Source organism: Gopherus evgoodei, chromosome 11 (genome assembly GCF_007399415.2).
Source record: "Gopherus evgoodei ecotype Sinaloan lineage chromosome 11, rGopEvg1_v1.p, whole genome shotgun sequence".
Classification (NCBI taxonomy): domain Eukaryota; kingdom Metazoa; phylum Chordata; order Testudines; family Testudinidae; genus Gopherus; species Gopherus evgoodei.
Window position 1 is genome coordinate 24,893,337 of NC_044332.1, and position 16,387 is coordinate 24,909,723.

At 40.1% G+C, this 16,387-nt stretch overlaps 1 protein-coding gene across 3 annotated transcripts in view; it reads left to right on the plus strand.

Moving 5' to 3' along the window:
• The window catches only part of DNAH7 (dynein axonemal heavy chain 7), a 210,256-nt gene that overhangs the window by 35,708 nt on the left and 158,161 nt on the right, over positions 1-16,387 (plus strand). For all 3 annotated transcript variants that reach the window (XM_030579239.1, XM_030579241.1, XM_030579240.1), the window contains exons 9-10: positions 2,518-2,658; positions 14,135-14,347. In XM_030579239.1, the coding sequence (XP_030435099.1) occupies positions 2,518-2,658; positions 14,135-14,347 (354 nt within the window). The remainder of the gene's footprint in view (positions 1-2,517; positions 2,659-14,134; positions 14,348-16,387) is intronic.

Genomic DNA, 16,387 nt, shown 5'->3' on the forward strand with positions numbered 1-16,387 from the left:
CTCTGGATCTTACCAATTTTTGCTATATCTTTTTTAATGTTTAAAATTTCACATTGTATTCCCAGATGCAGTCTTATTGATAGCTACAGAGTAGTTTCACTTTATCATGGTGCTCTGAAACAGATACAGTTGAAAATAGTTTTAATGTATTTTAATATAGAGAATGTATTACTCTTGAATTAAATGAAAAATGCTAACCATATTCTGTTGCAGATGAAAAAAAACTATATACATGTATGAATGCAATACATTCATTTTTTATGGCGAGAGATTCCTCCTTGGAGGATCATAAGTTTATCTGCTGTTTTTAGTGTTAAATGATACATTTGGATCTCAGGATTGTGTAAAAGAAGCTTGACAGTTCCCTATTAATTCTTGGCCAGATTCTTCCTCAAAACTGAGCAGCATTGATAGGGAAGCAGACTTTCAGCCATGATCTCTCCTTCCTAGTGAAGCAGGGGAAATTGCTCACCTTGGTGGCACCACCCTGCCTACAACAGACCTCTATGGAGAGCCCTCAGCTGGGTCAGGAATCTGTAGTGGAAAGATTAGGCCTGGAAGTGTGGACATAGTCCATAACCTCAAGGCCAGTGGAGAATCTAGTGTAAAGTCAAGGCAGCTGGTTCTATTAACTTTTCACAGCTCTCCCTCTGGCTTAGGAATCTTTCTTTGAAGGGTGTTCCAAAGGCAATGCGAGCTAAGGATTCCTTGGCAGCGCAACTCTAATGGATCCCTGCAGTAAGAGCACCGTAGGCAGGGTAGGGAAGGTTATAGAATCAGCACAAAAGCCCAGAGGATAAGTGTGGAACGAATCTAGCCACCTGTGGATTCCTGAGATTCACAGGATTTGGCTGCAAAACTTCTTCCCAATCTGCAAGATTGCACCTCCACCCAAAATGGAACACTTAAAGAGAAATTCCACAAGTAGGAACTTTGCAAAGTTTTCTTCTCCCAGATCCCGAACGTATGCATATTCAGAAGGAGTCAATTACTTCAGTGTATTTGTGGAAGTTTGTATAAATTGTTTTTTGTGATTTTGTTATTGACTTCTCTATTTCTGTAGATGATATGCAAATAACTATCCTGTAAGATGAAAACCTGCTTTGAATGGCTGCACCCCACTTGAGTGATCTTGGAAAATAGATAATGTAGATCAGAATATCTTAACAAACCTCATCATTTTCTCAGTGGAAGAACATTGAGTGTGCTGTCTCCTCAAATACATAGACTATTCTACTTTTTTATTATGTGCATGTGTACATCTGGGCACAATTCTTAGTTTGGGAGCTTATGATGGTTTTTTAAACAGTTTTGTTATTCACTTCTAATTCACAAAAATTTTCAGTTTTGGGTGCAGTATACACTTATCATGATGGACACATCTACATTCCCAACTTTTGTCTGTTACAGTCAGCTTTCACACGAGAGAGTAAGAACTGCTGACGATTTAGGATAAAATTAGTAATTCTCACACTGACTTTTTGTTGTATAATTTAAATACAGTCATCTCAGAATCCCATCTAGCCAGTCTTTTGCTTTATATTATTTTGAAATTCTCTTCGGTATCAACACAATTTTTTGAAGCAAACTTAAAGCTGAAAGTTTCAGATCAGTTTTTCACTTAGATTTAAATCTGTTTGTGGCTTGTTGACGTTTTTTGAATGTAATGCTTGGTTTTTACATTGACTTGAGTTCATATATTTTATTTAGATGAATTAAATGTTAAGCTTGTCAAATCTATGGGCCAAATTCTGCCATTGGTTATGTGTTTAGTTTCTGTTGATGTCACTGGGACTTACAACTACAAAACTAATAAGACTTTAGCTCAAATGCTTCTTTTATCATTGCATTTTCTCTAGATCACTTGCAGAATGCTAAAAAATTTAACGATTTAATCAGCAAATGGCTTCAGCTTTGCTTGTAAGTTTTGTTGATGGGGGAAAAAACTATTGGCCTTGACTATACTCTCCAGTGCAGCTACACTGATTTCAGTTGGATTACTCTTGTGTAAATTAGAGGAGAATCAGGACCATTATTCCATTTTTAGAAAAGAAGCTGATAGAGATAAGTCCAAATGAACCTCAACTTTGAACCTCTTCATTCTTTAGAATCAGGTTTAGGATTAAAATGTCCTATTCCTTCAATTTTAGTTCTGTTTTGTATCTAAAATTGAAGAGGGGGGGCTCTTTTCCAGTTTTAGTTTGCAGTAAAAGCTGTTTTTGCAAGATGTTTGGTTCCTGATGTCAGAATCCAATGAGATTATCTAATGAGATTCCCACTATTAGGATCTTGGAAATTTTGTTGGATCAGTTGATTGATTTCTTGAGGTTTCCACTGTCATGGGCTGAAATTTTGAGAAACTTCTTATGGAACTGAGCTTGGACCTGAATCTTAGCTCTGATTTGGTTCTGACTCTCAACACTAAAGCCTATCATAAACTGATTCAAGATCTGAACACTGTCTGTGTGTCTTAACTCTACATTATGTTTCCCCCCTCACTTCTCTTCCCATGACTAGGTGATTGCAGAAGCAATAGAAGCCTATCCAAGAACTCCACGTATTAACTGGGTGAGGGACTGGCCGGGACAGACAGTTCTTTGTGTATCCCAGATTTTCTGGACTTCGGAGGTACAAAAATCCGTTAGAAATGGCCAACAGGTAAACATTTGTTAAAGCTTATAAGAACAATTTAAGTTACTCTCACATAAAACTGGAGTAATACAGTGGTGTATTGGGCCCATGTTGTATAAACCAGTGGAGTTCAGAAATATTTGGATAGTTATCTATTTGGGGTGTAATTATTATGTTTTTGAATATCCACTTGAAAAGTGTACCTGAATTTTTACCCTGGAAGAATGTGAAGGAAATATTTCTTCTCTACTATATGTAATGATGCTTCAGAATTCAAACTATATTGGAATGGAGATTCAACAACTGAACATATATCTGAGTGACGTGTATGTGCCAGATATGTGTCATCAATAGCTATTAGCCAAGATGATCAGGGACGTAATCCCATGCTCCGGGTGACCCTAAATCTCTGACTACCAAAAGCTGGGAGTGGAAGATGGGTGGATCACTGCAAAATTGCCTGATACCGTACACTCCCCCATAGGCTCTGGTATAGGCCACTGTCAGTGACAGGATACTAGGCAAGATGGACTATGGTCTAACTCAATACGGTAGCTCTTGTGTTCTTTATGTTCTAGATTCTCAGGTGGTGTCTACTGGCATAGCTTTATGATCTACCACTCCTTGTCTCTGATTTAAAGTGTTTAGTTCAAGCTACAAGGTTGGACCAGCAAAGTGGATCTGAACTATCCTCAACTTCGGGAAAGTTTGAATCAGAACTTGTGACTTGGGTTTGTCAATGTGAGGAAGGTTGCTTCTCTCCTCATATATCACTAATGGTTTAAAGACTCCCACCTGTGGAATTCAGAGGTGGTGTAATGTTTTTGAAGGCTCCAGAACAAAATCCCAACCTTCAGCTCAGGTCACCAGATTTTCTGACTCCAGCGATGGAACAAGTTGGTGGCTCAATTTCTCCCAACAATTTGATTTATAACTTTAAATTTTATTGATTTTTGTGCAATAACAACTTATTATCTTTCTTTCTCTTGCATCCCTCCTGAATTGGGAATTTGGCAGGATGGTGGTTTCAACCACCTGGATACACTACTGTAGTGTCTTGTCTCCAAAATCCCTTGCTCCACTCAGTGATGTTAAACCACCTTGGCTTAACCAAGAGATCTTCAATGATCTAATAAAAATAAAAAAGAGTCCTACAAGAAGTGGAAAGTAGGCCAAATTAGAAAGGATGAGTATAAACAAATAACACAAGTATGTAGAGACAAAATTAGAAAGGCCAAGGCACAAAATGAGATCAAACTAGCTAGAGACATAACGGCTAACACGAAAACATTCTACAAATACATTAGAAGCAAGAGGAAGACCAAGGACAGGTAGGCCTGTTACTCAATGAAGCTGGAAAAATAAAAACAGAAAATGTGGAAATGACAGAACTGCTTAATGACTTCTTTGTTGCGGTTTTCACCAAGAACATTGGTGGTGATTGGACATCTAACATAGTGAATGCCAATGAAAATGAGGTAGGATCAGAGGCTAAAATAGGAAGGAACAAGTTAAAAATCACTCAGGCAAGTTACATGTCTTCAAGTCACCAGGGCCTGATGAAGTGCATCCTAGAATACTCAAGGAGCTGACTGAGGATATATTGAAGCCCATTAGCGATTATCTTTGAAAAGTCAATGGAGACAGGAGAGATTACAGAAAACTGGAAAAAGGCAAATATAGTGTCAATCTATAAAAGGGGAAAGAAGGACAACCTGGGGAATTACAGACCGGTCAGTTTAACTTCAGTACCCGGAAAGATAATGGAGCAAATAATTAAGCAATCAGTTTGCAAATATATAGATGATAATAAGATGATTAGTAACAGTCACTGTGGATTTGTCAAGAACAAATCACGTCAAACCAACCTGATAGGTTTCTTTGACAAGGTAACAAGCCCTGTGGGGTGGAGGAGGGAAGCAGTAGATGTGGTATATCTTAACTTTAGTAAAGCTTTTGATACTGTCTCGCATGACCTTCTCATAAACAAACTAGGGAAATGCAACCTAGATGGAGCTAGTATAAGGTGTGTGCATAACTGGTTGGAAAACCAGTCCCAGTGAGTAGTTATCAGTGATTCACAGTCATACTGGAAGGGCATAATGAGGGGGCTCCCGCAGGAATCAGTTCTGGGTCCAGTTCTCTTCAATATCTGGGAGTCATAGTGGACCACGAGCTAGATATGAATCAGCAGTATAGCACTGTTGCAAAAAAAGTGAACATCATTCTGGGATGTATTAGCAGGAGTGTTGTAAGCAAGACATGAGAAGTATTTTTTTTGCTGTGCTCCATGCTGATTAGGCCTCAACTGGAGAATCGTGTTCAGTTCTGCGTGCCACATTTCAGGAAAAATGTGGACAAATTTGAAAAAGTTCAGAGAAGAGCAACAAAAATAATTAAAGGTTTAGAAAACATGACCTATGAGGGAAGATTGAAAAAATTGGGGTGTTCAGTCTGGAAAAGAGAAGACTGAGAGGGGACATGATAACAGTTTTCAATACATAAAAGGTTGCTGTGAGGAGGAGGGAGAAAAATTGTTGTTCTTAACCTCTGAGGATAGGACAAGAAGCAGTGGGCTTAAATTTCAGCAAAAGAGGCATAGGTTGGACATTAGGAAAAGCTTCCTAACTGCCAGGGTGGTTAAGCACTGCAATAAATTGCCTAGGGAGGTTGTGGAATCTCCATTATTGGAGATTTTTAAGAGTAGGTTAGACACATGTCAGAGATGATCTAGATAATACTTAGTCCTGCCATCAGTGCATGGGACTGAACTAGATGACCTTTCGAAGTCCCTTCCAGTCCTATGATTCTATGATTCTATCCTACAAAACTGGGCTAAAGTTAAGCAGTATTCCCTATACAAGGCAGCACTTACAGGCCCTAAAGATTGCAAATTACACCCTATTTGTTCACAACTAACTGACCTTAGCGCTGCCAGAACATGGAGCTCTGAGTCTGGCCAGCATGTTGGATTCATCTCCCATGTCCTGAGGAGCCACGACTCCTGTGCAGGAAAGCCCAATCAAGGGCCTCTGAACATTTCAGGAGAGAATTCTGAAGATAAGCATGGTTCTATCCAGCCAGCTCAGGGGATAGATCCTGTAGTAGACCTGGGCTGGAATGATAAACCCCCCTGAAAGGATCCAAAAGTCCTGTGAAGTCCTAATTCAGGTTGCTGTGTAATAGGAATTATTCCTATCTGGCTTTCAGTTCACAGACCCTTTCTCCGCCTGGGAAAGAAGCTCAGATTCTGAAAGCTGGGAAAGGGTCCACTTTTCCACCTCTCCCATGAGCCACAGGCGGGGTCCATCTTAAAGCATAAGGAGCACTTTCAGGCAATCTGTGACCTGGATAGAGGCATTTGAAGAGTCCACTACCCAGAAAGCTGCACTGTTGTGGGATTACAGAATGGTAGAAGAGAAATCATTTCCTGTGTTCAAAATGATTGGAGATGTACTGAGTAAAGTCTCGAGTGGTTGCATTGAAAGCAGCATAGCATTCCTTTCAGGAATTCCACCAAGATTTCAACAATTTCTACCCCACCATCCACCTCAGCCTGGACCAGTCTACATAAGAGGTCCACTTCCTAGACACGACAGTGCTTATAAGTGCTGGTTACATAAACACCACCTTATTGCCAGAAACCTACTGACCGCTATACTTATCTACATGCCTCCAGCTTTCATCCAGACCACATCACACGATCCATTGTGTACAGCCAAGCTCTAAGATATAAATGCATTGCTCCAATCCTTCAGGCAGAGACAAACATCTACAGGATCTCTATCAAGCATTCTTAAAACTACAATACCAACCTGGTGAAGTGAACAGATTGAAAGAACCAGAAGGGTACCCAGAAGTCACCTACTACAAGACAGGCCCATCACAGAAAGTAACAGAACGCCACTAGCCATCACCCAACTAAAACCTCTCCAGCGCATCATCAAGGATCTACAACCTATCCTGAAGGACGATCTCTCACTCTCACAGACCTTGGGAGACAGGCCAGTCCTTGCTTACAGACAGCCCCACAACCTGAAGCAAATACTCTCCAGCAAGTACACGCCACACAACAAAAACACCAACCCAGGAACCAAATCCTGCAACAAACCCCGGTGCCAACTCTGTTCACATATCTATTCAAGGGACACCATCATAGGACCTAACCACATCAGCCACACCATCAGGGGCTCTTTCACCTGCACATCTGCCAATGTGATATATGCGATCATGTGCCAGCAATGCCCCTCTGCCATGTACATTGGCCAAACCTGACAGTCTCTACGCAAAAGAATAAATGGACACAAATCTGACATCAGGAATCATAACATTCAAAAACCAGTAGGAGAACACTTCAGTCTCTCTGGATACTCAGTAACAGACCTAAAAGTGGCAATTCTTCAACAACAAAACTTCAAAAACAGACTCCAATGTGAAACTGCAGGACTGGAATTAATTTGCAAACTGGATGCCATCAGATTAGGCCTGAATAAAGACTGGTTGGTTGGTTCATTACAAAATCTAAACTTAATTTCCCCAATACTAATTTTCCCCTACTGTTACTCACAAGTGCTTGTCAACTATCTGAAATGGGCCACTTTCATTACCACTTCAAAAGTTATTTTTCCTCCCTTGGTATCCTGCTGTTAATTGAATTGTCTCACTAGACTGATCTTACACTTAATAAGGCAACTCCCATCCTTTCATGTATTTATACCTGCTCCTATATTTTCCACTCCATGCATCTGATGAAGTGGGTTCTAGCCCATAAAAGCTTATGCCCAAATACATTTGTTAGTCTCTAAGGTGCCACAATGACTCCTTGTTGTTTTTACTAATACCAAGGGTGTTAAATTAGAAACTATTGCTGTCACAGAGTGCAACATCTGGAGCAAGAGTATCCAATGAAACCTAGATAAAATTTCCTCCAAATGCAGGGATGGCTCCAGACCCCAGCACGCCAAGCATGTGCTTGGGGTGGCATGCCACGGGGGGCGCTCTGCCAGCGCCGGGAGGGCAGCAGGCAGGCAGCCTTTGGTGGAATGTCTGCGGAGGGTCTGCTGGTCCCGCGGTTCCGGTGGACCTCCCGCAGGCATTCCTGAAGAGGGTCCGCTGGTCCTGTGGCTTCGATGGAGCCACGGGACCAGCGGACCCTCCTCAGGCACGCCTGTGGGAGGTCCACCGGAGCTGTGGGACCGGTGACCGGCAGAGCACCCCTCGTGGCATGCCGCCGTGCTTGGGGCTGCGAAATGTCTAGAGCCACCCCTGTCCAAATGAAAACATTTTCAGCATGACAAAGGGGAAAATATAATTTGTATATGAGAGCTAACAATTCTTGTATAAGATCCTTAATTCCGATCCACTCTCCTCACCCAGAATCTTCAGATATGGCTGGTAGTAGTCACAGCAAGACATAGGTCACAAGCTAAGCACCTAGACAACATGCCAATCAGTGTCCTGTCCAGAGAAACAGACCATTCATAACAAGCCAGGACTCATAGTCATAAGTTCAAAATCAAGATGAGCTTGTGAATCCAATGCAGAGCATTGGTTGCCCAGAGGTCAAACCAGGCATGGGGCTGGCCATAATTTTACTATCATGGTAAAATTTTGTAAAGTTCCAAAACTTCATTTCATCAGTCATTTCATGAGAATGATCATCCACAGCTAATTATCTGTAATGGGTGGGTTGCTGATGCTATGTGTCAGTGTTATTGTCTGGGTGGGTCCCTCAAAAATGCTTCTGCAAAAATTCCATTTGAGAACATGGAACCACGCTTGATTCAATGCAAGATTAAAAGTCATTTTTAGATCACATCCGAATGCCCCTTTGTAGATAGGTAAGTAGAAACATTCTGAAAGCCAAACATATTTGCCTGCTCACTATGGAAGCAAGCCTTGCAGGATAGCAAGCTTACTTGGAAGACAAATGTCAAAAATCTCAATGTCAGAAATACTTTAGTTCACTTTGACAGCTATATCACTGGTGTGTCTGAACAAAACAAAAAAAAACAAAAACCAAAAAGCGAACCCATAAACATGGCCATTTAAGATTGGTCTTTGATCCTTTGAGTTCAACCTCCTGTCTAGGACAGGAGACAGTACCAGCTGCATCAGAAGAAGATGCAAGAAACGACATAGTGGGCAATTATGTTGCTCAGTTTGGATTTGCTAGACAGCAAAGGAACCCACATTGCACCTGCAGAAAAGACCAGACCTCTTCAGGGAGGGGACTCCCTCATCTGGACCAGGAACACCTACAGTTAACAGCATCAGTAGAGATGTGTAGTTCAGCAGGGATTCTCCATTAGCCTCTGATACATTTTGGTATCTAGAGATATCTCAATCAGTAAATTGATCTAGTCAAATGAATGTTTGACTGTGCCTAGTAAATTAATGTTTCTGATGGGAGGAAGATAGAAAACTCTCTGGGGGAAGGACTAACTCTTTATGTGTACAGTGCCGAGAACAATGGGGCCTTCACCTTTGGATGCTACCACTATACAAATCTAATATTAATCACAAAGTTCTGGTGATCTCACCTACATTAGAGTTTCTTCAAAATGGTTGATTGGAGTCCTAGGGCTGGTCTACACTGAGGGGTGGGGGTCGATGTAAGATACGCAACTTCAGCTATGGGAATAGCGTTATTTCGACTTACCTCCTGTACTCACGGCGCGGGATCAATGGCCGTGGCTCCTCCCATTGACTCCACTACCGCCGCTTGCTCTGGTGGAGTTCCCGAGTTGAAGGAGTGCATTCGGAGATTGATACATCGCGTCTAGATGAGACACGATATATCGATCCCCGATAAATCGATCGCTACCCGCTGATCCGTCAGGTAGTCTGGACGTACCCCTACAATCAAGCATCGTAAAACATGGGTAACAGTCCTAGTGGTGTTCCGAAAAAAGGCACATCAGACTTCCCATTTGAGTATCATCAAATACCAAGGTTAATTCAAATTTCAGATTAGATAAGCCTATGGGTGGCCTTTCTTAGGAATTTGTTCCCCTATTTATGCAGGAACCACATTGCTCTTGTCATGAAGAAAAGGGTATTTTTATAGCTCCAGAAAACTTTCTGTTCAAGATAAGTTCCTCTTTCTGCAGTTCCAGGGAAATAGTTTTCTCATCATTTTGTTCTAACCCTTGATATTCCTTTAGATGGTTGTGACATAAATGAGCATTCCTAGCGCTATAAAGATATATCTGACGTATATGGAGTACACATGCCAATTGTACCCTGTTCATCTCATTCTACCCCAAGTGCCAAAGGCTTTATGGCCTGAAAGTGGCTGCAGGTAAGATGTTAAAATCCTGCACCAGTGGGCATGCTAGGAATCTGGGAAACTATTCACAGAAGTCCCTAGAGGGTTTTTGGGGAAAGTGTATGAACCTCATCTGAGAAAGATTGGCAAACCAAGTTTCCATTCTTTTGTGGAGGCATCCTTTGGTAGCAAGATTGTACTAGGTTGGCTGCCACATAATTCCTTGCTATCTATGGGGGGAATTTCCATTCCTGCCTGTTATTCTATTCTCATAATTAAAACTCTGTTTCTCTCGCTCTCTCTCTCACACCCCCACACCCCACATGCTTCTGTGATTCACTGCTCACTACTTCCCATTAGTGATGAATGAGGAGAGAAGGTGTGCAAGAAAATGAGAAATTTCTATTAGCAATGTCTCTCCTCATTCAACCTGCCCTAGTGGTCTGGTAAATTACAAATTGAATTTTTTCTTTAAAGGGAGACTTAGGGAAATCTTGTCTTCAGATTAATTAAGACATTATATCAAGTTGTCTTAATGCTAATAATTATTTGCTGCAGTGTTTTTACAGCTTTGGAAGAACTCTTTAATTGCCCTGAGCTGAAGGTCAGGGCTTAGTCTTAGAGCCTATGGCAATGATATTGGCCAGCCTCTAAATTCCACTGGTGGGATATGTTACATATTAGTGCTGAATGACGAGAGAAGCTACTAACAACAAATGATCAGTTAAGAAATTTCTCAGTTCCATACCCAGGTCTGCCATAGATTTCATGCTTGGGCAAGGTGGGTGAAATAATATCTTTTATAGACCCTCACCCACCTTGTCTCTCTAATATCCTGTGGCCGACATGGCTACAACTACACTGCATGCTTAGGCAAGTCATTTGACCTCTCTTTGGGTTTGTGTATGTGGTGCTTTTGTCTGCACCAGAAGGGGTGTAAATTTAAATCAGCACTAGCATGTCAGGCATTAACTGGCCTATGTGAACTGGGCTGGTGCACACTGAATGTTCTCTAGTTTATGTGAATGTAGTACTGTTTGAAAGGCACACTGGTGTTGGCTGAAGTACTGTGTAGACAAATCCTTTGTCTCAATTTCCCATCCGTAAAACAGATAATACTTTCATACCTCACAGGAATGTTGTGATGATAAATCCATGAATAATTATGAAGATAATTATGGTGTTACTAGCCATAGTAAAACCTATACAAAAATAATAAAATAAATAAAATCTCTCTAACAGGCCAAAATGAAATACTGATTCCTATCATCCCCCAGCCTTTGGAGATGTTTGTATTTGCATCAGAATCTGGATCTAAATTTTGTGATATTATTGTTGGGGACAAATTTTCTCTCACATAACTATGTGCAGTTCCTATTGATTTCAGTAAACAGGGATGCCAATTGCTGTGGAGGCCAGAATTGGGCCCTTACTAGCACAGTAATTGAGAGTTCATAGCTGATAATTTTTCACAAAAAAGTAAAGCATTATGCATTTTCTAGTGTGTATTTCTTTTAGGAATTTCTAATATGTGCTGCAAAAATCTCCTCTGTTACATTTATATCAAAACTTGTCTCTGTAAATATCAATACATCTCTATAAATTTAAAACTATTAACAACCAAAAAATGACAACTTTGCATTATATTAATCATTAATCTTTTTTTTCTAGAATTACTTTGGTGATTTGTGGGGGAAAAGCATAATCTTCACAGCTTTTTGTATACAAGAGAACAAACTTATTTCTTGAAACTTTCTAGTGACCATAACTTTAACATGTTAAAGGGACATTGTTACTTGAATTCATTTTTAAATGGATTAATTAAAAAAATCATGTTTCTGATAGAGCACCTTTTAAAAGTATATCTTGACATTAAAATAAAAAACTAATTTAAAAAATGTTTTTTTAATTGCCCTCTTCCTAATTAAGTGTCAAGAACTTACATATTAAGTACCTTCTAAATAGGAGTGTTTTCCTCAGTTGGGGCCTTAATTAGAGCTGGCCTGAAAATGGAAATACCTTCCCATATAAAATTTCAGTTCTGAAAAAATTTACCCTTGAGCTGGGACAAAAACATCAAGAGAAATTCTGTTTCAGGAGACCAAAAACAGAATGTTTTCAGCTTTTGGGCTGATTGGTCAGAAACTTCAGTGAAACTGACATCTGAGAGATGAGGCAGAGAGCCTGGCCACTCAACATTCCTTCCTCTCCCCCGGGTCTGGGAACCGGAAGGGCAGAGAGCCAGAATGTTCAGCCTCCCTGGTCTGGAGCTGGGGGGAGAAGAAATTTTAATTTTTGCAAAAAGGGCATTTTCTGTCAGAATTATTCTGCTGAAAAATTCTCGACCAGGGGAAGCCTTAATGTTTACTAAGGCCTTTTTAGCAAGAAAGACACTAACTCCGTAGAGGAGAAGCAGTGACACTGACTAAGACTAAAGTTTGTTTAACTAAAAAAAAAGAATAAAATATTTTCTCATTAGCTACTTTTAGTTACAGACATCTTAGTTCTTGTATCTATGGTAGGTATAAAATTTGCAGACACAAGTGTGATTTTCTGGTTGATAATGCCACTTAACTTTTGAGAGAGGGCTTGGCATTTTCATAATATAAAAACCTTCAAAATGAAAAGGACCATTTCTTATATCCGTAGGAGAAAATAATAGATGCTCTTATACTTCTAGTAATACATTTTGATCTTTTACATATTATAAGTAATAATGTGGGGCTCAAGCTCCTTCCTGGTGCTTACTGCTTAGGTTCTCCTCTCTTCTCACATGGGTTGGGTCATGGTTTCTTTCGTTGTGAATGCCTGATACATCCACTCAGGGTGGCTCCTCACTGTGTCCAAGACACAAAGAGTGTTATCCCTTGGGAAAATAAATTATGCTACCAGTGCTGGCAAAGAGTATACAGCCCAGTACATGAAAAACAATAAAGTACATTAATACAAACTCCAGCAAATGCATGATGACATGCCCAAAAGTAACAGTATAACAAAGGAGTGGCTTTACTTGGAATAGGAAAATAGAATCTGGGAAAGGAAAGGGTCAGGGTTAACTAATATATCATTAACAAATCAACCTATTCTCCACTTCCCAATACTCACAACACTTCCTAGCCCCCAGATCCACCAGTCACCTTTCCAAGCAGATGGTATGCTGAGGTTGAGTCCTGAGACAAGTGCTGCAGCTCTGTGAATGTTGGCCGGATTAAACAGAAACGGCCCCCTTACTATGTCGTCCCCCCACAGGGGAAGGTCAGGATCCTCTCCTAGCTCCGTGATCTGGAGTCCTGTGTAGGTCTCGGCTGGTCCTCAGTAGTCAGTGTTGGGTCAGAATATTGCCACTCTGGGTGCTGGTCTCTGCAGGGCTGGAACTGTTTGACTCATACACTAGATCCCACAGCAGTTCAGGCTCCCTTTGTGAGGCATGGGCGTTAATCAGAGATTCCCTGAGCTGTTCTTTTCTCTCTCAGTTCCCCCCAAACTCAAAGCTCAAACTGAAACTAAAGCTAGTCTCTTTGGGTATGTCTAGACTACAATTAAAAGCCCATGGCTAGTCCATGCCAGCTGACTTGGGCTAAGGGGCTCAGGCTAAGGGGCTGTTTAATTTCAGTGTAGATATGCAGGCTTGGTCAGGAGCCTGAGATCTGGAACCCTCCCGCTTGGGGGGTCCCAGAACCCAGTCTCCTGGCCAAGCCTGAACATCTACACTGCAATTAAACAGTCCCTTAACTTGAACAATGTAGTCCAAGTCAGCTGGCACAGGCCAGCCCTGGGTTTTGAATTGCAGTGTAGACATATACATTGTCTCTGAATCAGGCTGGCCATCCACTTAGGGGGTGAACAGCCCTTGCTCATCATTGGTCCAGCAAACTGCTTGTTAATATCTCCCAATGTAGAACCTCCACAGTGGCCTCAGCAGGAGCTTTTAGTCCATTCTGCTCGCACCCCTGACTCCAAGCATGCTGGGAAATAGTGTCAGAGAGCTTTGGTACCCATTATTGTTGTAGACCCCAGGGTAGGACCCACTAGAGGCTCAGTCTAGAGTCCAGAGTTCCAGGAGATGGCAAAGTCCAAGTGAGAGTTACATGTATTTTAAAAGTAAAATTTAAAAGCAAGTAACAATCTTCTTTGTCAGAGTATATCTTAAAAACACAAAATTCATGGTAAAATAAGCAGAATTTGTGGTAGTTTCTTAGACTAACCATGTAATCCATTTTTTAATTCTCTCAGACACTCAAGGATTATCTGGAACAGAATACTAGACAGATTGATGACATTGTTACCTTGGTGCGAGGAAAGCTGTCTAAGCAGAATCGAGTGACTCTTGGAGCACTTGTTGTGCTGGATGTTCATGCTAGGGATGTTCTTGCATCTCTAGTAAGCAAGAAAGTCAGTGATGAAAGTGACTTTGAATGGTTAAGTCAGCTTAGGTACTACTGGGAGGTAAGTAATGTCACTGAATCCTATTAGAAGAGAATTTCTGTTCGCAGCTTTTCAATTTGTGCTTGCTTGCTGACACAGGTAATAGTTACACTAATATGAGAATTTTTGCTTATGACAAAATATATCTATCTCGTCATTCTGCTGATTGCAAGATAAAATGGCCAATAGCCATAAATATATGCTTTTAATTAAAATTACTTTTTTCATCATTGTTGACTGTAGTGCACTTGTTGAATCTGCAGGTTTACAGATAAAGACTAATTTGGTCTAAGAGTATAGTCTGATTCCCTGACACTGCTGGCTAGGTAGAGAACTTTTTAGTGCTCTTAAATTTTGAATTAAGAGCTTTAGTCTGACTTATCAAGATTTCTGTGTGATGAGAATGCATTACACTTCTTGGCAAAGGTCTAAATATTTGTCTCAGAGACCATGTTTTTAAACATTACATTCATCAGGAGGAAATGTTCCAATATAAAGAGCAGCTTGTAGCAGTAATTAGAGAAATCTGTTGGGAACAGTTGTTACCAGAAGACTAGAATCATTATACTGGTCAGAAGATGTGCTAAATTATTTTTTTAAATTCCAGTTCGTCTTGTATCTAAACATGAACTGTTTGGAGCTGCAATAAGATTTATAAATGCACTGTACTGTTACAAATTAATAGTCAATAATGATCGATACGTTTCATGACTTTGAATTATTTCATAACTAAAGAGATCTCAGATAACTCATTTAGATCAAGTTTTTTAGGTAATGATTAGTCAGTGCATAACAGAAAGGAGGTATACATTACCAAAGTCTGTTGAACCAATCCTTGCAGCAGATAACAGTCAGATATAGTGCTGGCAGCTTGCTTATTTGCTTACAACTTGGCACTTCTATACCTGAGTTGTTTACAGTTTCATTCTCATTATTTCCTCTTTTTCACATACAGACATATCTTTTGTAGTATCTTTCCTAGTTTTGTTACTTTCATACATTGCCAGCTGCATAATATTTGTTTTAGCTCAAGCTCCTATTTAGTTATGTGGTTAGTACCTTGCTAAAAACATTTATTTCTTGCTTAGCAATTCTTGCAAAAATATTCCAAAGATTACTACATCTTTTCTGATAAGTTTTGCAAGCTAGTATTTTTTTCCTTGTCTTAGCATGACCTCAGAGCATTATGGGACTCTGGCTGGCAGTATGCTATAAGGTCTTATAGAAGTCTGACAGATAGGTCAACAGTACTAATGCTGTTTCCACTGTTGGGATGGTAAAATCATGTGCATTGCTAACGTTTATTGTTTCATTTTTAATTAGAGAAATTTGTATATAATAGAACAAAAATCTGGCTGTATCTTATTTTTGTGCAGGTCATTTAATATCTATCAGTTACCACTACTCACGTGAGTCATATCTGAGCTATTGTCCTAGAACAGTTCTCAAACATTTTCATACTGTGCCATGTAATTGCAGATAGATCTTATGGGTTCACCTTCGAAACATGACCCTACACTGTGGTAACTACATTGTTTGGTTTTATGAATAAGTAATATCAAGGTAATATTAAAGGGACATTGTGAAATAGTTTATTTTAGTGCAGTTTTACATCTCCATATTTTGTATCTGTACTATTTATTTTTTCTCTCTAGATGTGAGACTTTACATTTATTGATACTGACTCTCAACCATTGCCAATGATTTTCACAGATATAATTTCTCCCAGGCATGTTTTATTTTTTGTGTTTGCTACCCTCCATTTTGGTATTCTCCATAAGTTGGTCACTGCTGAATATATTCCAAAGAAACATCCAACAGAGACATAGGTGAAACAGGGTGCAGAGAAGGGCTGATTTTGAGTTTAGGTCATTGAAAAACTACTTAACATTCTGAGAACCCTGAACAACTGGAAGAATCCTTATTGCATGAAAATTGACAGATACAACACAATTGTGATCAAAATATCTCTGGGGACTACATAGATCTGCTCCTTAGCTAACATTTTAAGAACCACTTGTGCCCAGGGCTGGCGCTACTATTTAGGCAGCCTAGGCAATC